Source organism: Symphalangus syndactylus, chromosome 23, assembly GCF_028878055.3.
Source record: "Symphalangus syndactylus isolate Jambi chromosome 23, NHGRI_mSymSyn1-v2.1_pri, whole genome shotgun sequence".
NCBI lineage: Eukaryota > Metazoa > Chordata > Mammalia > Primates > Hylobatidae > Symphalangus > Symphalangus syndactylus.
The window spans coordinates 38,591,592-38,616,273 of NC_072445.2; the positions used below are offsets into that span (position 1 = coordinate 38,591,592).

Consider the following 24,682-nt stretch of genomic DNA (forward strand, 5'->3'; position numbering starts at 1 on the left):
GAGTGCAATCAAGTGATCACAGTTCACTGCAACCTTGAACTCCCAGGCTCAAGGGATCCTCACACCTCAGCCTCCTGGGTAACTGGGACTACAGGTGTCTGTCACTACACCTGGATAATTATATATATATATATATATACACACACACATATATATACATACATATATATATATATATTTTATTTATTTATTTTTTTTCCTTAGAGATGGAGTCTCACTATATTTCCTAGGCTGGTCTCAAACTCCTGGCCTCAAGTGATCCTCCTATCTCAGCCTTTCGCAGCACTGAGATTACAGGTGTGGGGCACCACACCCAGCCTGTTAGTGACTCTCTCCCATTTCATTCAGTCCTCAACCCACTGCATTCTCCCTTTTTCTTCCCCACATCTCTGATGCTGCTCTCAGGGTGACCTTTATACAACCCAAACCAGTGGTCACTTCTCTGTCGCTATCTCTTGTGTGTCATTAGTGTGTTTGTGATGCATCGGCTCCTCTTTCCTGGACTTTTTCTCCTGTCTGTTGTCTTTTAGGAAGCCACTTCCTATTTGTTTTCCTCCTACTTTCTAGTCTTCTCCTTTTCAGCCTCTTTTTTCATGTCTGTGTTTGTCTGGTTGCAGGAGCACACACTCAGACCCTTGCTATTCTGACTATGTACTTTTCTTGAGTGACCCGATCCAAATTTAGAACTTCACTTATAATGAGCTTCCTTCCAGTCTATGTCACTAACCTAGTGTAGCCTGGGACCCAACCATTTAGCTCACTATCCTCAGATTAACTCCATTTGTTCCCACAGAAATTCAAACTAAGCATGCTCCAAACAGAACATCTTACCTTCTCTCGATTATTTCATTTTTCATCACCTTTGCAGTCACTGATGCCACAGTTCTCCACATTGTCTGGGTATTCTGGACTCCTTCATATCCCTACTTCTGGCACATGATTTAGTGATTCCTGTGGCTTCTCATTTCATTATTGCCATTCAAACCCATCTGCTGTCTGCCTCACCCCATGTTCCTGCCCCTGCCTACACCCTCATGACTTCCCACCTGATGGCTGAAGAGTCCTATTGGTCTTGCTTTCAAACCAGCCTCCTCCAACCCATCCTCCCTACTGCTGCCCCCTCAAAACACAAATCTCATCATGTTACTGTCCTGCTTAAGATGCTTCACAACTTCCTGTGTCCTGTGGGATAAAATGCAAACACCTGCCATCAGCACACAAAGGTTACAGTGCAGCCCGGCCCACGTCTCCCCTGGCTTCAGTCACACTGAAGAACTGCAGTTCTCCTTGCAACTTCGTGCCTCTCTGCTCCTGAGCCTGCTTCTCCTGCTGGAAATGCCGTTTCCCCTTTCTCTGCTTTGCTAACCTCAGGTAAACACTATCCCTATTTCCTAAATCTCATTTTTTAAAAATGCCATCTTTATGCTCCTGAGTGGCTCTAGTGTATGTCTTATGGTACTCAGTGGTGATCAAAATAATATATGGAAATAAAAAATTTAAAAAACACAAAATAAAATACACATGTAGCAATCTTCTTTTCTTGGTCTCTTTGGATTTTGGATTTCAAGCAGTTTGAGGACAAGGCCCAGGTCTTCTGAGTTACATCCTTAGTGCCTAGAGAGTGAAAATTCACAATGAGTGTTTATTTAACAGAATGAAAATTAACATTTGAAGGTGGAATTTGCTTTAAAATGCACAGACCTTTAGTTTTAGGCTGTGTGAATATAATAAAAACAAAGTAACCTAAGGTGAACAAACTACATCTCTGTAGCACAGCTTGTATGTCATGTTTTTCATTTGTTTTTTCTTTGGGCTTCGTTTCTGTAGGTGTGTAATTCTCTAGCCCATAAACTCAGTGGAGGACCCTCAGCATCCGTGTGTGACACTGAACTTGCTGTCACTTGATGCATCCAAGGAGACGACTGGTTTTCCCCGTGTTGGGCTTGGAGGGGAAATCCTTGCTTAGGACCAACAACCATGCAGTGTCATTTCGCTTCACTTCCTCTTCCAGGCTGGACCCCGTGCTCTCTCATCTTTATTCTTTTACTGTAATAGTAATAGACTTTTTTGTTGTCAACTTTTTGCTGCTTCTTATACATCAGGTAAAGCTAAGATACTATCCCATAGGTGTTTCAAATGCAACAACTTTTATTTCCAGATAGGACTACACTGGAAAATATACATTCAACAAGAACATTTTGTGAATGTTATGTGAATGACAACACTTTTAAATTTACTATGCCTTAAAATGAAAGTGTTTTGATAAAATTATATAAGGTTCCATTTTTATTCTAAAAGTAAGAACATAACTTGAAGTCTATAAATAGCGCTAAGAGTCTGGAGGTCTTTTCATGTCCTTCATTATTTTTTTTCCCTGAAAGATTTTTATTTCATCATCCCACTTCCCTGTCTTTCTCTGTGGCTATATCAGTATTTTTTATGTCTGGTCCTGTAGGGGTTCTGAGATCTTATGGGAATGGGGTAGGGGGACTACGCAATTTTGTTTCTACCAGGAGTTGTGTGACTTGGGCAAGTTACTTTACCTCTATGGTCAGTTCCCCAATATGTAAAATAATTTCCTCTGTTAAATCAAGTTTAGCCTAAAGCTGCCTCCTCACATATTTTAAGTTTGGCCTAAAGGTTTCTCTGTACATCACGAACTATAGCAAGTGGAGTTGTAAACAGACCGTAGCCTACACTTGTGCCAATCACTGAGTTTTGGCCAATCATATGTAGCTAACTGAACCGTGTTCAAGTTAGGCAAACATTGAGCTGTAACCAATCTGGCTGTTTCTGTACTTCACTTCTGTTTTCTGTATGTTACTTTTCTTTTTCTGTCCATAAACTTTCTTCCTCCATGTGGCTGTGCTGGAGACTCTGAGCATACTCTGGCTTGGGAGGCTGCCCGATTTGTGAATTGTTTATTGCCCAATTAACCTCATTTAAAATTTATTGGGCTGAAGTTTTTCTTTTATCAGGTGGTGTCAGAAGTGGGGTTGGAAGTAGAGCTTCTAATGACCCCCAGCAGTGCTGAGTGACCTAGTGAGGTACCCTCCGGGCCCATTGTGTCTCTTTCTCTCTCAGAGCAGCTGGGGATCGTGCTAAGTTATCTCTCAGATTCCGAAGCTCCATGGATTTGTGTGTTGAGCTCTCTGAGTTTCTTTGAGTAAATTTCAAACCCAATCAGGATCAAAATTCTTTGATCCTGATTGGGTTTGAAAGTCGAGAAAGAAATTGAACTGAGTCCAGGATCGGATTGGCTCCAGTAATTAACTGGCTTTGATCCGGTTAGAGGCCTCTTACATCTAACTGGATCAGAAAGAAACCAGTATTAAATGGCAATATTGCAGGGGTGTAAAATTTGGCTTTTGGAAATTCACAGGGATTTTTGTGTTCTACTCCTTTATTTTTCTTGTGCACTTAGGTAGGAAAAAAAATCATTGGCTAAGTTGAACAAGGGAACCTGAGAGCAAAGCCAATATTTGAGGTAAAAAATGTGATACTTAATTTCTGAAGAGCTGAGTTCCTTCTGGATTATACATGCATAAGTATTAGGCCCTGGAAGGAGCAAAGTCTTACAGAAATTGTCCAGGCATGGTGGCTCACACGTGTAATCCCAGCACTTTGGGAGGCCAAGGTGGGTAGATTGCTTGAGGCTAGGAGTTTGAGACCAGGCTGGCCAACATTGTGGAACCCTGTCTGTACTAAAAGTTAAAAAAAATTAGCCAGGCATGGTGGCATGTGCCTGTAATTCCAGCTACTCGGGGGGCTGAGGCACAAGAATCACTTGAACCCAGGAGGTGGAGGCTGCCATGAGCTGAGATCATAATACTGCACTCCAGCCTGGGTGACAGAGACTGTGTCTCAAAAAAAAAATTTTTTTTTTTTACTAAAGATAACTTGCAGTAGAACATTCCAAAAGAACAACACTGCACTGAAGTGCATTTGAAAACGAGGGCTCCCTCATTTAATATACATGAGGACTCCCTCATGTACATTAGTCTCATGTACAGTCTCATGTAGGGATGCCTATTGATATGCAGAAGCTTCTAAAAAATTTCAATATTTGCATTTAAAGACTTTACAAAAAAAGAATTAAAAAGCTTAAACAACTAATTGATTAAAAAACTTAAATCTGCCTTGCACTTTTTGCTGATGGCTGTGGGTGACAGGATTAGGCATGTACAGGATCACGGGACACAGGGAACTTTTTTCTCCCCAAAGCGGGAAACTTAAGAGCTGATGAGATGGCTGAAAAAGATCCTTCATGACTGACAAGCAGCTGCCTGAACTTTTGTTTTTTTGAAATGGAGTCTCTCTCTGTCGCCCAGGCTGGAGTGCAGTGGCACAATCTCAGCTCACTGCAACCTCTGCCTCCCGGGTTCAAGTGATTCTTCTGCCTCAGACTCCTGAGTAGCTGGGATTATGGGCACCCACCACCATGCCTGGCTAATTTTTTGTATTTAGTAGAGACAGGGTTTCACCATGTTGGTCAGGCTGGTCTCGAACTCCTGACCTCGGGTGATCTGCCCACTTTGGCCTCCCAAAGTGCTGGGATTATAGGCATGAGCCACTGTGCCCAGCCCTGAACTTTTAATTTAGTGTCACTGCAATAGGTGGGTCCTTCTCTGGCCTCCCTGAACTCTGCCTTCCCCACCCTGCTGCAGACAATGCTTTTCTTTCTCTCTTTCTCTTCTTTCCTTTTTCTTTTTTTTCTTTTTTTTCGAGATGCAGTCTTGCCCTGTCGCCCAGGCTGGAGTGCAGTGGTGCGATCTCGGCTCACTTCAAGCTCTGCCTCCCAGGTTCATGCCATTCTCCTGCCTCAGCCTCCCCAGTAGCTGGGAATACAGGTGCCCGCCACCACCCCCGGCTAATTTTTTTTTTTTTTTGTATTTTTAGTAGAGATGGGGTTTCATCGTGTTAGCCAGAATGGTCTCGATCTCCTGAACTTGTGATCCGCTGGCCTCGGCCTTGCAAAGTGTTAGGATTACAGGCGTGACTCACTGTGCCCGGCCTCCTTTTTCTATCTTTCTATTACATCTTGCCTAGAGACCACGTGTTGAAACTCCTGGCTGGAGGTCATTCCACCCCACTTTGAACGGATTAAAGATGGCAGAGCCCCACCAGGGGCAAGTTTAAGCCTTACCAGTTCAATATTGGGCACTAAGCAGAGTGGCTAATGTCTATGTTTTGTCACATGTATTTTGCTGTGGCTGGAAGGGAAAATGTTAATTCAGTTCCCTCATGCAGTCTCTTCGGCAGCATCTTACAAAATTGAGAGGCTTTTGCCTACGGTTCTATGAAATCAAAAAAGATGATTTTCCTTTGTGTGGTGGCTTGGTCCCCAGGCTATGGTGCAGCTAACAGGGTCGCTAGGGCCACTCAGAAAGAGGGAACCCAGAAGCCTGGCATGCTAGCAAGAGGGTAAGAATTTCTTAGCAGTCAGACTTCTGGCCTCTCTCTCTGTGTGGAAATGGTTGTAGGAATGGTAAAAATCACTGTCTCCTCTGCGAAGTTTTAATTAATGGTAAAAAGGATTTGTGAGCCAATCTTAAGCTGTAGCAAATCTGGTGTACTCTGTGCTATGAATTGGTCTTTCTGTGTCATTTGGTCATAAAAAGGGGTTAAATAGGATAAAATGTGGGCCTAGGACTCCCAGAAGCCTGCTGTTCAAGCCAGCCTGGCAAACTGGTCAGTTACGAACTGCAGGTCCCTGAAACAAAAAACACTGGATAAGGTTTCCCTCTCATCTTGTTTTATGTCCTTGGGAGCTTGACCTTATGACCACATGATGGCACTTTCTTTTGGTCTCCACCATCTGGAGGACAGGAATTTTGGAGTTCATGTCACAGTTAGCTCTAAAAATTATCTTGAGCAGTTAAAAGCCTTTGCAAGCTGAAAATTGGCTGCTCCAGGCTCCTCCTTCTGGGAGGAACAATGGAAACCACCAATAGTGTAGCTTAGTGGCTAAGGCTTTGCCATCTTGTGATGGTGGCCAGGGTTCAATTCCAGCTCAGGGAATGAGACCTGTTTGATTTGATATCTTTGTGATCTTTGCTATTTGCTGATTCTCTTCCCCTCATGAACAACTTCTGACTCCTCGTCTTGAATTTTCCTTTCTCTGAGCTACGTTTGGAAATTCTAGAGTTTGTAAAAATTGCTTGCTCCCTTTTTGAAAATAACTCGTACACTTGTGGTTAAGTCATAACCTTGTTAAGGCTTATTGGTTTCACCTGGGAGATTACCTTTGGTAAAGTTCAAAAGCCAGACATATTGGCTGTTTGGCCTGGCTAAAGTCGAGTAATAAAAGATTTAAAATGATTTTGTTTAGGCTGGGCACGGTGGTTCACGCCTGTAATCCCAGCGCTTTGGGAGGCCAAGGAGGGTGGATCACCTGAGGTCAGGAGTTTGAGACCAGTCTGACCAACATGGAGAAACCCCGTCTCTACTAAAAATACAAAAATTAGCTGGATGTGGTGGCTTGCACTGGTAGTCCCACCTATTCAGGAGGCTGAGGCAGGATAATCGCTTTAACCTGGGAGGCGGAGGTTGTAATGAGCTGAGATTGCACCACTGCACTCCAGCCTGGGCAACAGAGCAAGACTACATCTCAAAAAACAAACAAAATGTTTTTTTTTTTTTTTTTAGAAAGAGCACTATAGTAAAAAGTCAGCTTAATTAAAAGTGGATATCCAAGCTATAGGTATATTTAAAAGGCCTTTTGGTTTTTTCTCTTCTTGGATCTTTTTTTTTTTCTTTTTAGTCAACTGAATTGTTTTTCTCCATTTTGTCTTCTTGCCACTTTTGTTGCATACATGAGAGAACCTAAGGTAACTTCTAACAGCCTGGGACTCCTTGGGAAAAACAGAGGAGGCACTACAGACCCTGTTTTGGGATATACCTCTGTTTTCCTCACGAAACACCAGGAAGCAAAAGCAGATAGATCCCTCTCAAAATCTAAGGCTAAATATCCTTTTGGGGATGGCCAACACAGCGAAACCCAGTCTCTACTAAAAATACAAAAATTAGCCTGGTGCAGTGCTGCACACCTGTAGTTCCAGCTACTGGAGAGTCTGAGGCATGAGAATTGCTTGAACCTGGAAGGCGGAGTTGCAGTGAGCCGAGATTGCACCACTGCACTCCAACATGGGTGCAGAGTGGTTCTCTGTCTCAAAATAAAGGAAAGAAAGAAAGAGAGAGAGAGAGGAAGGAAGGAAGGAAGGAAGGGCATTTCCACTGTTAACTGCTCAATGCTGGTGCAGTTTCTGAAAACTTCACAAGTAGGCACAATTGTAGAATATGGTGTCTTTTAGGAGGTTCCTGAAAGGATGGAAAGGAACCCAAAAAGTATTCTTGATTACAGGTTTCTGATAACTTTAGAATCATATCATTTTTACTGGGTAAGAATTCCTGGAGCTTTTTTTTTTCTTTGGGATGGAGTCTCACTCTGTCACCCAGGCTGGAGTGCAGTGGCACCATCTTGGCTCACTGCAAGCTCCGCCTCCCAGCTTCACGCCATTCTCCTGCTTCCTGGAGCTTTAATGAAAAGACTGACTGGTTTGTAAAACTGCTATCCCAATTACAACACAAATTAATTGAATACCAAGAAAATACTGTGCAAGTCTTTCATGCTAAATCAGCCAATACTGAAATTGTTTAGATATACAATTTGAATAAACTCTGTGGTCTAACTCAAATTACCTGTGATAACCCATCAGTTATCAGTGCTATGCACCTCAGTTGGAGAAACAACCGTGTTAAGCATGGACTCATGGAGAACCAAGGGTGGCTGCCTTATCCTTCCTGAGCTTTTAAAGCTTTTATAATTTAAAGTTCTGCATTCCATGACTCATCATGGAAAAGATAAAATGATCCAAGTTAAATGCATATTGGTGTGGTGACTTCTAAATTGCTAAAATAGTTTATGACCAATGTTTGGTTTGCCAAACCCATATTCCTGGGAAGACAATCAAAGCTTCAGGTACTTTCTGCTACCTCATGAGCCATTTAAACATTTATGAAGGGATTTCAGTCAATTGTCATTTTCAATGCATGTTTTCTGGTTGTGTAAAAGCTTTCCTATACAAGTGAACTGATGTTATAACAGTAGATTATTATTTCACAGTGTATTTTCACCAGGTAAAGAAAGCTTTTTATGGTTTACTGACTGAGGACAATCAACCCCTTCACAATCTAGAACCTGAAGATTGGATCTTCTGAGAACATCAGAGAAAGACTGCCCTTGCCATCCACACTGCAGCAAACATCAGAACTGTGAACCTTGGGTTCATAATCTCACAACTGAGAAGGATCCCTCCACATTCTCGGAAATATACACCCATTGGAACCCTTAAGGTAAAGCTAACCAGGGAAGTTTCTCCCTAGAAGAAGATGGTATCCTTGATGTGAACAGCTTTTACCAAGATCACAGATCAAGACTTCTCTGCTATAATGAGGCTCTTATCTTTGAGTATTTTTTCCCTTGCTTATGCCTCTATGAACAATAGAAGTGAAAAGGGGGTCTGTTATGTGCACTCATGGGGTGGGTATACTTTTATTGGTGAAGGGTTTTGCAGCCAGCTTTATACATGGATAACCTCACACCTTGACAGATGAAAGATGAAGGCCCAGTGTAGGTGAGAAATTTTAATGGTACATAGGTTGCCTCATAATCAGTCAGAAACAGAACATTGATTCACTCCCCTATTCCACATCATGGGTTAAAGAGAACATTGCCAGGAGGACTTCACTCTTCTAGAAGGGCATTGTTCGTTAGGTCCTTTTTACCGTAATTTGGAGTAAAACAGGTAATGATTAGAAATGTATCCCTCATGATAGGCTCTAGACAGAGTCTACTGTAAGGGCTATGGTTACACAACAGATTTTAAATTCTTTTGTGAAAGTTATGCTTAATAATAGGATTGCTGTAGATTACTTACCGGCTAAACAGAGAAGTATCTGTGCAGCTGTTGGCACTTGTGGCCTATGGAGAAATACATCACGTCAGGTATTATAGAGATTCAGTTGTAGGTAATTAATGAAGAGACTGCTTAGTTAAATGAGTAAACTCTTTATTTAGCTCATTCTTTGATCTATTTAATTTCAGGTGGTTTGGTTTATGGGGACCCTGGGTAAGGAGCATACTCCAAACTCTTGGTATTATCCTCCTGATAGTCATAATAGTAGTCTACCTGGTGCACTGTATTCTCTCGAAAGTTTTAAATGTTTGCACGCAGCCATCTCTAGAATGTCAAATTGTCTCTCTTCAACTAGAATGACAAGAGTGATAGAAATGTATGACCATGAGGGCACTTTAACCTATGAATGATGTGCTGAGACTGGAAACCAAAAATGATGGTAACTGAGAGTGGCGCTAAGGCCCTAAGCTTTGGTCACATTCTCACCTAAGTGAGAGCCTGATCAAAAAGGGGACATTTTTAAACAAAGTCATGGGAGGCCATTGTGGCTCACTGCAACCTCCACCTCCTGGGTTCAAGGGATTCTCCTGCCTCAGCTTCCTGAGTAGCTGGGTTTACAGGCACCTGCCACCACGCCCAGCTAATTTTTTGTATTTTTAGTAGACATGGGGTTTCACCATGTTGGTCAGGCTGGTCTTGAACTCCTGACCTCAATTGATCCGCCCGCCTTGGCCTCCCAAAGTGCTGGGATTATAGGCGTGAGCCACTGCATCTTGTCACATTATTATTTCTTAGACATGTTCACTATGTAATTGTGTAATTGATTCCTAGATGTTGAAAATAGGAATAATGTGATTAGGCTGGTGGGTAAGGGTAGCACTGAAAAGTTAGAAATAGACCTTCAAATAGAGCATGCATGATCTTGAATAAAATATTAAATAATAGGTACAGAGAGGAATGGCCAGGAGGCAGAGCTAGCACTCTCTAGCACATTTGGGACAACTTTTAACTAAAAGCAATTTGGACAAAGAATATTTAATCAAATGAGAAAATTCCTGTCTTTTCAAAGTTCTATCTTGATACAAAGGATGCAAAATTTACCCAAATAATATCTTGAAATTAAGATATACAGACAATGGCATTATGGTGGCCTATTAATCTAGTAACTTTATTTCTTGAAAATACAAAGAAAATGAAGAAAGCTTGACATGTCTTAGTCTGCAAATAACCTATATATTTTTTATCCTCGCCTACAAAAACTCAAAATCTTCATATTTACATAATATCCTGAGCCCCTAGATGCTTGAGTAGTAGAAATCCCGTCCTTTTCCAAGTTCCTCCTCTGTGCTGTGTCTTCAGGTCCCATGAAGGTCTCACAGATGACTAGGTGTTGCCTCCGTCTGCATCTCTGCATTTGTGCCCTAGCTCGTTCTGTTGCTTGCAGGTCAATTTCCACACTGCCACCTGCAACTTTTCTTTTGGATCTCTGCCACCAGTACCTTTTTCCTCCTCAGAAGGCAGAAAAGGCCAGGCAGGGTGGCTCATGCCTGTAATCTTAGCACTTTGGAAGGTTGAAGCGTGAGGATCACTTGAGCCCAGGGGTTTGAGATCAGCTTGGGCAACATAGCAAGATCCCATGTCTAAAAAAAAAATTAGCCAGACATGGTGGTACATGTATCTGTAGTTCTAGCTACATGAAATCTTCTAGATTTGGGTGGGCCTCCACACTGGAATTGTCACGACTCCTTTCTTCTCCCTTCCCACCTCTCCCCTGCCTCTGTGTTTTCCCTATTCTAATTCATACCTTCGTTGCAATTTCCCAGACAATAATAGCAGTTTCTTACCTCATCTCCCTGCCTCTGGTCCCTCCTCTACCCAGCACCCTTAGTAGTCTTCTGAAGACACAGCTCCAACCTTCTCTTTTGCATTTTTCGAAAATCTTCAGTGCTCTGACAGTACTTATCTGGCTACATGGGAACCTCTAGGGAGCTGATTACAAACAGATTCCCAGACCTCCCCACCCAGGGGATCTGAGTCTTGGGGCACTGAGTCTGGGGATCTGTGCATCACAGAGGATCTCCAGAAGAGTCTTCTGAGCAGTGAGGTTGGGGACCTGCGGGCCTAGAGGAGAAACCCACACTCCTTAGGCTGGCATCAGGGCTCTCTGCAATCTGGCAGCTGATTACTGTGAAAGAAGTTGCTGCCATGTCACTGATTTGTGCCTCTACAAAGTCTTTGTTTTTGCCAATTGCATTAGTTTTCTTTGGACACCTCTCTCAACCACTTACCTCAGCAAGTTTCCTAAACCCATGTCACTCTCCTCATTTTTACTCCATGTGTCCACCTTCTCACACTTATCTGATGATGTTCCTTCCACTTTCCAGGAACAGGGGTGTCAAAGCTGTGATCTCCCCAGCCTCCTCCTCCCCCCCCTTCCTTCTTTCCTCTCTCTCTAGGACAAACGTCCTTGTTTAGTGCAAGGCTCACCCCCAACCCCTGATGCTGCTCCCTCAGGTCCCTCAGGTTGGTGCACTAGGCTCCCCACCCCACAAGTTCACAGGAGGAAGCCAAAGCTCCAAGCCTCTTCTGTCCCATCCTTGAGTAGTCCTTTTACTGCACACATCTCACCTCTTTTCATCCCTTTACAGTCAGACTTCCTGAAGGAAATAATGAATGTCAGACACTGCCCTGTGCCAGCCATGGGGAACCCAAGACAAATAAAATCCATCTCAGCCCCGAGGAGGATGCGCCACACTCAGCCTCATCCACCCCCTCCCATTCCAGCTCCCACCGCTGCAGCCAACCTGCTCTCCCCAGGTGTCCCTTTCAATCTTCTGATTCCCCACTTTCCATCTTCTGTTTTCTGACCTTCCCCAGTCACTGGCACCGCTGTCCACTATGTTGCTGAGGTCCCCTCCCCTCAGCCTCCAGGACTCTTCTCTGCGGGCCTCTCCTCACACTGCACTTTGGTTTTTTGTCTCCTTCACAGGCTTTTCTCTGTTGGCCAAATCACAACTGTCCAGTTCCCAGGATCCAGTCCTTTGCTCTTCTCCCTGGGTCCCCTCTCCCTGGATGATCTCATGTAGCCCAGGACCCTCCCCGGCTTCAGACCCTTCTCTCTACCTGCCCATCATACCATCCATCTGCCCATTAAGCACCTCAAACCCAGCAATCTCCCTGCAGGTTTCTTCTCTGCGTGGTCAGCTGTGCCGTCTCCACCTCCATCTCCACACCACACGCCTGCATGCTGTCCTGTGGCCTCCTTTCCCCTCACCTCCACATGCAGTCAGCTGCCAGGCCTGATGAAGTCCCAGGGTCTCCTTCCTCCTATCCTCCTCACTCCATGCCTAGTTGAGGTCCCCGTGCTCCCTCCCCTGACAAACTCCAGATGGGCTCCCGCCATGAATCCCCAGCCCAAAGTCCCCTTCCCGCCTGTCACTAAGGTCCCTTAGGCCGGCCCGGCTGCCCCTGCTCTCTGGGCACGGGCCCCCGCGGCTGCCCCAGAAGCCCTGGCCTGCAGCCCTCACTCACCTCGTCGCTTCCGGATGACTGGCTCTGCCAACTCGTAGTTGTATCTGCACCCCGTGCTCGCCACTGCCCGCTTCTCCTCCAGGATGTCCTTCTGGCTGTTCCAGTACTCCGCAATAGGCCGTCCCAGCTCTGTCACTGCCCAGAACTCCCCGGCGTCGCTGTCGAAGCGCGCGTACTCCTCCCGGTTGTAGATGTGTCTCTCCTGGTAGCGCTGTGCCCCATTAAAAGAGTAGCATTCCATCCGTCCCTGGTACAAGTAATTCTCTGCGGGGAGGGGGAGGCCATGAAGAGGAGGGCGCACTTCCACCTAATCCTCTCTTTCTCCCTCTCTCTCTCAATATTAACGATTCTTCCCAAATCTTCCCGCTCAGAGTTGGATTTTAAAATAGGAATTTTCATTGTACCGAGTTTCGTGGTCCTAGGCAGGTCGCAGAGCCTCTCCAGGCCTGTTTTCTCACCACGCAGCGAGGATTTACTGAAAAGAATGAGACTCACTGCTCAGGGGGACTGAGTGATCACTAGGGAGCGGCGAACACTGAGGGGAAGGCAGTCCCTTCTGCTGGAGGCTGGAGGAGGAGGGGGAGACGATTCATGTGGGGTCGCTGGGAGAAACAGCAGGGGTGGGAGAAGCTGGGAACCTGGAGGGCGGAGCTGCTTCCTCTGCTCAACTCCCTGCCTGATATTTCTATGCTGTTGTCAGCCCTGGCTCAAATGCCACCTCCTTCAGGAAGCCCTGCCTTCCTTCTTTCTCTTTTCCATAGCTAGGCACTCTCTCTTTTCTCCCAGTTTCTTGAGAATTCCTCAACCTGCTCCTGTTGTTTTGCATTTAGGAAATGTAGAAATAATATATGTTTCTTAAAACTTCCTTCAGGTTTTTTATAAGAAAGACTTTGTAGCCTAAAAGTTAATTTTCAAACATGGCTGTAGAAGAACTTGGTGTGAAAAGATGTGGAAAATATCTTAATCAATGAAAATCACAACAACCAGAGACCTGTGGGGGTGGAGTCCTTTGGGTTTAGAGGCATTGATGTAATTTTTTTTTGGAAGTTTTTACAGTTTTATTGAAACGCAAAACCTGGACATGAGCTTTCTATTCATTTTCTTTGCTGCGCAGCCTGGCATTGCGGTTGGTGACTCTGATGGCCGGCTGGGTGGCTCTTTCCATGATGGTTTTGTGGTTCTTGGAGGAAACTTTGTGAGTGATTTCAGCACAGTAAGATTTGTTGCACATCAGCAGCACTTTCAGCTCCTTGATATTGTGGACCAGAAACTTCTGGAAGCCAATGGGCAGCACGCGCTTTATTTTTTTGTTGCTCCCATAAGCAATGTTGGGCATCGAGATCTGGCCCTTCAACCTTCTATGAACCCTGTTATCAAGACCTCTGGGTTTCCACCAGTTATGTTTAATTTTGACATATCGGTCTGAGTGGTGCCACATGAACTTCTTGGTCCTCTTTTTGATGATCTTAGGCTTCATGAGGAGTCTGAGGGAGGCCATGTTGGGGAGGAAGAGATGGCTGCCAGCTCTATAGGCCAAGGAAGACAGCACTGATGTAATTTTTACATAAAAAACCTCGGTAGCCTCTCCCACATGCAGTTCTTCCTAGGGAGCGCCATGAGCAGTGTCTGGCAGATGTGTGTCTACACAGAATTATCAATGACGTGGCACATGTTTGTTTCTGTTTGAGTCTCTTCAGGCCTGCTCTGTTCTTGGGCACATTGGGGAAATTAAGGTGCTATGACTGTTCTGCACATCTGTTTCATGCTCCACAAATTAACTTCTCCAGCTTATTAACATCACCCCTCACAGAAGCTGCACAGCTGATGGCACAGGATAATGGAGATGGAGTGGGACTGGGCTCAGGGCACCACAGAGTCCACCTTTAGTCTCCAGTGTCATTGCTAAGGCAAGATCCCAGGTCTTGACTCGGATATCCTAACCTGCCTCTTCTCCTGGTGCCTTGGGCCCCAGCCCTGTAAACTTCCAGGCCCCACATCCTCCAGCCCCTTGAGACCAGATTCCTCCTCCTCTGCCATCCACCCGCCCCTCCCTGTTCAGTTGCCTCGCTCTGAGTGTGGATCCTCCCATTTTCATTTGTTAGTCTTTGTTTCTCCTCCTCAATCACCAGTAAGATGACATTTTTCACTCAAGAATAAGATTTTTGAAATTTTTCTGTGCAACATTTAATTCTTTCTTATTTACCCAGTCTTAGGTATTTTTAAAAATACATTTAATTTTTGAAGTGGAATTTTACCTGCCAAGTAGACATAAGTGATGACGGGTTTTGTGATGTAATTCGAAACCTTTGATTTTGAATATAAGAAACTTTTTCCTGTTTGTGGAACCCTTAACAATTGAATTGCCCAGAGCACAGTTTGAAACCACTGATCTGAATGAATTCATCTCTCACTCAGAACAAGATATACGAAAAACTTCTAGCTCTGTATGGGTTGTCGCAGCCAAGCTTTTCTCCCCCAGCCTCTTTAAGCTATAGCCTCGCTCCTCAGGCCTTTTCTCTTGTGCCCTGTTTGAGGTTGGGGATGTGTGTGGAGTTGGAGGAGCATGTGGGCCATGGTGGAATCGCCCCTGCCCACTTTACCCACTCCCCTGTGGCTCCAGCTCTCCTTTCAGCAGGTTTTGTTTGAACATTCATTCTACGCAGGGAGCTCTGGTAACACACCCTCTGTCCCTGTTACATGGCTCCGCTGCCTCATCTCATTCCCCCACTAACCTCACCCCAGCCTTTGCCCCTCCCTCCGTTCACTGCCCAGCATCACATGCCCCCTTCTACTCTCTGCTCCCTCACCTCTGGGTTTCCTTGGTGGCTCCCAACACTGCCCCTCATCCCACACAACAGCTCTGCCTATGGGATTGTGGTGCCGCATCCCTCACCTCCTGCTGGACACTGATTAGTGTCACCAGCGCTACTCCAGCCTCCTCTCTCCCCAGCCTCACTCCTCTCCAGTTCCCAGGGCTGAGCTGTCCTGCTGGTTAGTTTTCAGCACCCCTCTGTGACTACAAGTGCAAGTTCTTCTCCCCTTCCCAGACAATGAACCTGAGGTAATAGTTGAGGGGCTTTGGGGTTTGAGGGGGTGTCCTCAGGAGATTCAAATACTGTTACCCTGGAAAATGAGGAGGTGACATGAGGACAGTACTTTCTAGGTGTGTCTTACGTGGGTGTGGAGGGGTCTAGGAGGAAGGATCTATGCAGGTAACGTGGAAGTCAGTGGAAAAGTAAGGCACCTACTTTACAGCCTTTCCTCTTATGGTATTGGTGTAAATTTGCTCTAGAAAGTTAAGAGTTTTCTAGGGAATTGTGGCAAGATGGCTCAATAGGAACAGCTATAGTCTGCAGCTCCCAGCGAGATGAACGCAGAAGGTGGGTGATTTCTGCATTTCCAACTGAGGTACCCAGCTCATCTCAGTGGGACTGGTTAGACAGTGGGTGCAGTGCAAGGAGGATGAGCTGAAGCAGGGTGGGGCATTGCCTCACCCAGGAAGCATAGTGGGTTGGGGAACTCCCTCCCCTAGCCAAAGGAAGCCCTGAGGGACTGTGCCATGAGGAATGGTGCACCTGCCCATATTCTACACTTTTCCCATGGTATTCGCAACCCACAGACCAGGAGATTCCCTCGGGTGCCTATGCCACCAGGGGCCTAGGTTTCAAGCACAACACTGGGCGGCCGTTTGGGCAGACACTGAGCTAGCTGCAGGAATTTATTTTCATGCCCCAGTGGCACCTGGAATGCCAGTGAGACAGAACCGTTCACTCCCGTGGAAAGGGGGCTGAAGCCAGGAAGCCAAGTGGTCTAGCTCAGCAGATCCCACCTCCACAGAGCCAAGCAAGCTAAGATCCACAGCCAGCATAGCAATCTGAAGTTGACCTGGATGTTCGAGCTTGGTGGGGGGAGGGGCGTCTGCCATTACTAAGACTTAAGTAGGCAGTTTTCCCCTCACAGTGTAAACAAAGCCGCTGAGAAGTTCAAACTGGGTGGAGCCCACCGCAGCTTGGCAAAGGCCCTGTAGCCAGACTGCCTCTCTAGATTCCTCCTCTCTGGACAGGGCATCTCTAAAAGAAAGGCAGCAGACCCAGTCAGGGGTTTATAGATCAAACGCCCATCTCCTTGGGACAGAGCAACTGGGGGAAGGGGCAGCTGTGGGTGCAGCTTCAGCTGACTTAAACATTCCTGCCTGCGAGCTCTGAAGTGAGCAGTGGATCTCCCAACGCAGCGCTTGAGCTCTGCTAAGAGCTCCTGAAGCAGGTCCTCCTCAAGGACTGCCTCCTCAAGCAGGTCCCCGACCCCTGTGCCTCCTGACTGGGAGACACCTCCCAGCAGGGGTCGACAGACACCTCATACAGGAGAGCTCCGGCTGGCATCTGGTGGGTGCCCCTCTGGGACGAAGCTTCCAGGGGAAGGAGCAGGCAGCACTCTTTGCCGTTCTGCAGCCTCTGCTTGTGATACTGGCAAACAGGGTCTGGAATGAACCTCCAGCAAACTCCAGCAGAACTGCAGCAGAGGGGCCTGACTGTTAGAAGGAAAACTAACAAACAGAAAGGAAAAGCATCAACATCAACCAAAAAGACGTCCACACAGAAACTCCATCCGAAGCTCACCAACATCAAAGACCAAAGGTAGATAAATCCACGAAGATGAGGAAAAACCAATGCAAAAAGCCTGAAAATTCCAAAAACTGGAATGCCTCTTCTCCTCCAAAGGAACACAACTACTCACCAGCAAGGGAACAAAACTGGATGGAGAATGAGTTTGACATATTGACAGAAGTAGACTTCAGAAGGTGTGTAATAACAAACTCTTCCAAGCTAAAGGAGCATGTTCTAACCCAATGCAAAGAAGCTAAGAACCTTGAAAAAAGGTTAGAGGAGTTGCTAACTAGAATAACCAGTTTAGAGAAGAACATAAATGACCTGATGGAGCTGAAAAGCATAGCACGAGAACTTCGTGAAGCATAAACAATTATCAATAGCCAAATCTATCAGGCAGAAGAAAGGATACCAGTAACTGAAGATCGACTTAACGAAATAAAGCCTGAAGACAAGATTAGAGAAAAAAGAATGAAAAGAAACAAACAAAGCCTCCAAGAGCAAGTTCTTAGAGACCTACAAAGAGACTCAGACTCCCACACAATGATAGTGGGAGACTTTAACACCCCACTGTCAATATTAGACAGATCAACGAGACAGAAAATTAACAAGGATATTCAGGACTTGAATTCAGCTCTGGACCAAGCAGACCTAATAGACATCTACAGAACTCTCTACCCCAAATTGACAGAATATACATTCTCTCATCACCACATCACACTTATTCTAAAATTGACCACATAATTGGAAGTAAAACACTCCTCAGCAAATGCAAAAGAACAGAAATAATAACAAACAGTTTCTCAGACCACAGTCCAATCAAATTAGAACTCAGGATTAAGAAACTAACTAAAAACCGCACAACTACATGGAAACTGAACAACCTGCTCGTGAATGATTCCTGGGTAAATAACGAAATTAAGGCAGAAATAAAGAAGTTCTTTGAAACCAGTGAGAACATAGACACAACATACCAGAATCTCTAGGACACAGCCACAGCAGGGTTTAGAGAGAAATTTACAGCACTAAATGCCCACAAGAGAAAGCAGGAAAGATCTAAAATTGACACCTTAACAACACAATTAAAACAACTAGAGGAGCAAGAGCAAACAAATTAAAAAGCTGGCAGAAGACAAGAAATAACTAAGATCAGAGCAGAACTGAAGGAGATAGAGACACGAAAGACCCTTGAAAAAATCAATGAATCTAGGAGCTGGTTTTTTGAAAAGATCAACAAAATAGATAGACCGCTAGCCAGACTGATAAAGAAAAAAAGAGATAAGAATCAAATAGACACAATAAAAAATGGTAAAGCGGATATCACCACTGATCCCACAGAAATACAAATTACCATCAGACAGTACTATAAACACTTCTACTCAAACAAACTAGAAAATCTAGAAGAAATGGATAAATTCCTGGACACCTACACCCTCTTAAGACTAAATCAGGAAGAAGTCAAATCCCTGAATAGACCAATAACAAGTTCTGAAATTGAGGCAGTAATTAATAGCCTGCCAACCAAAAAAAGCCCAGGATCAGACGGATTCACAGCCAAATTCTACCAGAGATACAAAGAGGAGTTGGTACCATTCTTTCTGAAACTATTCCAAACAGTAGGAAAATAGGGACTCCTCCCTCACCCATTTTATGAGGCCAGCATCATCTTGATACCAATACCTGGCAGAGACACAACAAAAAAAGAAAATTTCAGGCCACTATCCCTGATAAACATCAATGTGAAAGTCCTCAATAAAATACTGGCAAATAGAATCCAGCAGCACATCAAAAAGCTTATCCACCATGATCAAGTCAGCTTCATCCCTGGGATGCAAGGTTGGTTCAACCTATGCAAATCAGTAAGCATAATCCATCACGTAAACAGAATCAATGACAAAAACCACATGATTATCTCAATAGACGAAGAAAAGGCTTTTGATAAAATTCAACACCACTTCATGCTAAAACTCTCAATAAACTAGGTATTGATGGAATGTACCTCAAAATAATAAGAGCTATTTATGGATAAACCCACAGTTAACATGATACGGAATGGGCAAAAGCTGGAAGCATTCCCTTTGAAAACCAGCACAAGACAAGGATGTCCTCTTTCACCACTCCTATTCAACATAGGATTGGAAGTTCTGTCCAGGGCAATCAGGCAAGAGAAAGAAATAAAGGGTATTCAAATAGGAAGAGAGAAGTCAAATTGTCTCCGTTTGCAGATGACCTGATTGTATATTTAGAAAACCCCATCATCTCAGCCCCAAATCTCCTTAAGTTGATAAGCAACTTCAGCAAAGTGTCAGGATATAAAATCAATGTGCAAAAATCACAAGCATTCCTATACACCAATAATAGACAAACAGAGAGCCAAATCATGAGTGAACTCCCATTCACAACTGCTACTAAGAGAATACAATACCTAGGAATACAACTTACAAGGGATGTGAAGGACCTCTTCAAGGAGAACTACAAATAACTGCTTAAGGAAATAAGAGAGGACACAAACAAATGGAAAAACATTCCATGCTCATGGATAGGAAGAATCAATATCGTGAAAAATGGCCATATGCCCAAAGTAATTTATAGATTCAATGCTATCCCCATCAAGCTACCATTGACTTTCTTCACAGAATTAGAAAAAACTACTTTAAATTTCATATGGAACAAAAAAAAAAAGAGTCTGTGTAGCCAAGACAATCCTAAGCAAAAAGAACAAACCTGGAGGCATCATGCTACCTGACTTCAAACTATACTACAAGGCTACAGTACCAAAACAGCATGGTACTTGCACCAAAACAGATATATGGACTAATGGAACAGAACAGAGGCCTCAGAAATAACACCACACATCTACAACCATCTGATCTTTGACAAACCTGACAAAAACAAGCAATGGGGAAAGGATTTCCTATTTTATAAGTACTGCTGAGAAAACTGGCTAGCCATAAGCAGAAAACTGAAACTGGACCCCTTCCTTACACCTTATACAAAAATTAACTCAAGATGAATTAAAGACTTAAACATAAGATGTGAAACCATAAAAACCCTAGAAGAAAACCTAGGCAATACTATTCAGGACATAGTCATGGGCAAAAAAGACTTCATGACTAAAACACCAAAAGCAATGGCAACAAAAGTCAAAATTGACAAATGTGACCTAATTAAATTAGAGAGCTTCTGCACAGCAAAAGAAACTATCATCAGCATGAACAGGCAACCTACAGAATGGGAGAAAATATTTGCAATTTATCTATCTGAGGAAGGGCTAATATCCAGCATCTACAAAGAACTTAAACAAATTTACAAGAAAAAAACAAATACCCCATCAAAAAGTGGGTGAAGGATGTGAACAGAGACTTCTCAAAAGAAGACATTTATGTGGCCAACAAACGTATGAAAAAAAGCTCATTATCACTGGTTATTAGAGAAATGCAAATCAAAACCACAACGAGATATCATCTCACGCCAGTTAGAATGGCGATCATTAAATAGTCAGGAAACAACAGATGCTGGAGAGGATGTGGAGAAATAGGAAGGCTTTTACAATGTTGGTGGGAGTGTAAATTAGTTCAATCAATGTGGAAGATAGTGTGGCGATTCCTCAAGGATCTGGAACCAGAAGTACCATTTGACCCAGCAATCCCATTACTGGGTATATACCCAAAGGATTATAAATTATTCTACTATAAAGACACATGCACACGTATGTTTATTGCAGCACTGTTCACAATAGCAAAGACTTGGAACCAACCCAAATGCCCATCAATGATAGACTGGATAAGGAAAATGTTGCACATACATACCATGGAATACTATGCAGTCATAAAAAAGGACGAGTTTATGTCCTTTGCAGGGACATGGATGAAGCTGGCAACCATCATTCTCAGGAAACTAACAAAAGAACAGAAAACCAAACACTGCATGTTCTCTCTCATAAGTGGGAGTTGAACAATGAGAACACATGGACACAGGAAGGAGACCATCACACACCGGGGCCTGTTGTGGTGTGGGGGGCTAGGAGAGGGATAGCATTAGGAGAAATACCTAATGTAGATGACAGGTTGATGGGTGCAGCAAACCACCATGGCACGAGTATACCTATGTAACAACCCTCCATGTTCTGCACATGTATCTCAGAACTTAAAGTATAATAATAATAATATTTAATCAATAAAAAAGAAAGTCAAGTGTATTCTAGTGAATCACAGAAGCCACAATATTATACCAGCCACAGGGAGGCAGCAGGAGGCAGAGGTTTTTCCCTTCGTTACTGCTTCCTTGGCTGTCATTCAGTCCCTATCACGCACCCACACATCCTTATCTCATTCTCCCTACCAGTCTCAACTCACCCTAATACTCTAACCAAGTTCTGGGAAGGCTGGGAGAAGTACCTTTAATGAGAATGCCTTCAGGGACTAGAACCTGTCTCCCTCTCATCTTGCCTTCGTTGTTCAATGGGCGTGGGCTCCTGCTCCACCCTGGAGAATGAGAGGAATTCTCTGTGACCACTGAATCTTCAGTTATCCTTGGAGCCTGGACACCCCAGCTAAGGGCTCTGCCTGAGTCTCCTCAAGGTTGGATGCAGATGTGAGCACACCCAGGAGCCTAAACTTGCCCACCTATCTCTCTGCAAACCTTGTCCGTCCAAAGTTATCCTGGACCTCTTGACCGAATTTCCCCATAGACAAACATCTTGACTCCTGGGCACCTCTCTCTATTCACTGTGCCCATGTCAGTGGAGAAAATCAAGCTGCCAGATAGCAACCTATCCTATATGGGGTGAGTTTGATTCTCTAGCTGTGAAGGAAGGACACTGGGCTGTGTCAGGAGCCCCCAGAACCTGTCTCAGAGTCTGGATCATCAAGAAGAAGTCCCCTAGGAATTGTTCCCTGAGCCAGACCCTCCAGGAATGGCAGCTCTGCTCTTACCTGGAGTGGCCCTGCCCTGGACCACAGGTGTGAGCAGCACCATCAGTAACGCCATCAGACCCACTGTCCACGGGGCCCCTGGGACCTGCGGGACCATCAAGGAGTTGGAAAAGGATGGCAGAATGAAGACAGTTGCAGTCAGGAAAAAAAGACTCACTAAAGATGGCTCTCTTGTGAATTATCAGACCGTGAACCAAAGTAGTCTCCTGTGACGCTGGGACTGGAAAGACTCTGAGTAAAGAACCAATGGGCGCTGAGCTTTGTATGAGTCATTACTCACTACGCAGAAGATTAGCGTGAAAAGTCTCACAATATAAAGCAGGTGATGCACTTAAGATGACAGATGGAGAACAATGATACCCATTTTAATCATTTGGATAAGTCATGAGGTTTCAAGAGATTATGTGTTTTTTTGTGGTCTGAAGGTGATCTCAAATATTCTGCTGACCCATCTAGGGGAATTTTCATTTTCCGAATCCTGCCATACCTCACACACTCACAAGACATGGTCTGGGTAGAAGAAGTGCTACCTCAGTGTGTAAAAGGTGATTCAATGGCATGATTTACAGAGATTGGAGTACCCATCTCAGAACTCAAAATGAGGCCTGGAGTCTGTCTGTCTTGTCTTTACTCAAGGGCATGTTTTTTTTTGTTTTTTTTTTTTTTTTGAGACGGAGTCTCGCTCTGTCGCCCAGGCTGGAGTGCAGTGGCGCAATCTCGGCTCACTGCAAGCTCTGCCTCCCAGGTTCACGCCATTCTCCTGCCTCAGCCTCTCCGAGTAGCTGGGACTACAGGCGCCCGCCACCACGCCCGGCTAATTTTTTTGTATTTTTAGTAGAGACGGGGTTTCACCGTGGTCTCGATCTCCTGACCTCGTGATCCGCCCGCCTCGGCCTCCCAAAGTGCTGGGATTACAAGCGTGAGCCACCGCGCCCAGCCAAGGGCATGTTTAAGATTAGCACCCATTCATATTTTCTTTCTCCCAGAGGACTGTTAGTCCTGAGATGTGCAGGAATACCAGGTCCTTCCATAGGACTGTCATGGTGAGCAGGGCTCAGTCTAGGACTTTACACCTTGGGACATGGACACACCAGCGATACTACCAAGTAAGGATGCAACTTGAAGGGCATTGTTTCTATTGGACTTCAGTTCTTTGTCCTCAGTATGGGAATGCTATAATCTGGTTTTACAGCAATGGTCTTGAGGTCAAATAAGATCAAGAGATCTGAAATTTCTTCTGAAAAATAAAGTTCATAGAGAATAAAAATTGATCAGCAAATGAGGAAGAAAGTGAAAAAAATTATCAAAGACTCATTTCCTTTAGAGCTCTGATTCTGTTGTGTTTATAGTGAATATTTTTTAAAAATTTCAAAGAACACCGATCCTTACTTTACAGACTTAACAATGTGACCGGAGGGACCCCTGAATCTAATAAAAAATGTCAATTTGGCATCATTTCTTTAAACAGTTATTAAAATATAAATAGAAGGCAAGCATGTAAAATGCAAGAGAAGGAAAGAATTATGTAGTAGAAGGTGTCCAAAGGCATTGAGGGGCCAGCAGAGGAGTGTGGGGAAAATCCATGTTCCTCAGTAACTGCCTGGATTGGACTCTTCTCTTTGTCACTTACCTGCCATAGACAATGAGACATACACTTAACTCTTCAATGTCTTAGGTAATTTAGTTTTAGAGTGGACATTAATAATAACTTCCTTAGGTATGATGTGAGAATTAAATGAGGTCATGTTCATGAATCACTAAAAACAGCATCTCTCATGTAGTAATTTTTTTTTTTTTGAGACAGTGTCTGGCTCTGTTACCCAGGCTTGAGTGCAGAGGTGTGATCTCAGCTCACTGCAGCCTCTATCTCGGAGGCTCAAGCGATCTTCCCACCTCAGCCTCCTGAGTAGCTGCGACCACAGGTGCACATTACCATGTCCGGCTAGTTTTTTATTTTTTCCTAGATGGGTTTTCGCCATGTTGGCCAAGCTGGTCTTAAACTCCTGGACTCAAGCGATCTGGCTGCCTTGGCTTCCCTGAGTGCCGGGATTACAGGTGTGAGCCACTGAGCCTGGCTTACTAATTTCTTAATACTTAATGATTATTTATTGCAAGTAAGGCTATCACAGAATAAGAGAAAATATTAACACATGTCCTTCATCATTACATTGAGTATTTTGTGATCTTATCCATGAGTATCAAAGAAATACTTCAAAATCAAAATCTTTAAAATAAGACTAGAAATGCAATTCCTTAACTATGGCTTATATTCTAAAGGGAATATAAAATAAAAAACGAACACTACTTGTAACAGATAAGCATTAGAGAAACCCTTCTTAAAAACAAGATCAAAATAAGAGTGCCCATTGATCCCATAGGTAATGCTGTCCTGGGTATTCTTATATGAAAGTGAAATAAAACGAGTAGTAATTTAAAGAGTAAAACCTCATTATAGACAGCTTATATACCGGGAAAACTCAAATACTGAGAAATCTGAATAATAAGAATTATCTAGAAATTTCACTAACAGAGTTAACCAGGAGTAGATAAATACTTAAAGATTAACTTCATTCAAGTTAATTAAAACCTCTAAATAGAAATGATAAGACTTTTGCATAAAAGATTAAACAAAAAGTGGATAACACGGGCAGGTGGACCTGAAAGAAAGATGAATTATATATATATCAATTAGATA

The 24,682-nt window shown here is 44.0% G+C and overlaps 2 protein-coding genes and 1 pseudogene across 3 annotated transcripts; 1 reads left to right on the plus strand and 2 right to left on the minus strand.

The window, feature by feature from the left end:
• Positions 1–24,682, plus strand: part of LOC129473085 (collagen alpha-2(XI) chain-like) — a 43,773-nt pseudogene that overhangs the window by 691 nt on the left and 18,400 nt on the right.
• Positions 178–22,191, minus strand: LOC134735693 (HLA class II histocompatibility antigen, DP beta 1 chain-like). Of its 2 annotated transcripts, XM_063632387.1 has the most exons (4): positions 21,988–22,132; positions 12,450–12,713; positions 8,940–8,983; positions 178–1,614 (listed from the first exon to the last, which is right to left on the minus strand). In XM_063632387.1, the coding sequence occupies exons 1-3, from the start codon at positions 22,082–22,084 to the stop codon at positions 8,943–8,945; spliced, it is 402 nt and encodes a 133-aa protein (XP_063488457.1). In that variant the 5' UTR covers positions 22,085–22,132; the 3' UTR covers positions 178–1,614; positions 8,940–8,942. The 2 variants fall into 2 exon arrangements, with proteins under 2 accessions (XP_063488457.1, XP_063488456.1); XM_063632386.1 differs by lacking the exons at positions 178–1,614; positions 8,940–8,983 and adding an exon at positions 10,060–10,558 and having other exon boundaries at positions 21,988–22,191.
• On the minus strand, positions 13,540–13,977 carry LOC134735696 (large ribosomal subunit protein eL32-like). Its single transcript, XM_063632389.1, has one exon. The coding sequence runs from the start codon at positions 13,945–13,947 to the stop codon at positions 13,540–13,542; it is 408 nt and encodes a 135-aa protein (XP_063488459.1). The 5' UTR covers positions 13,948–13,977.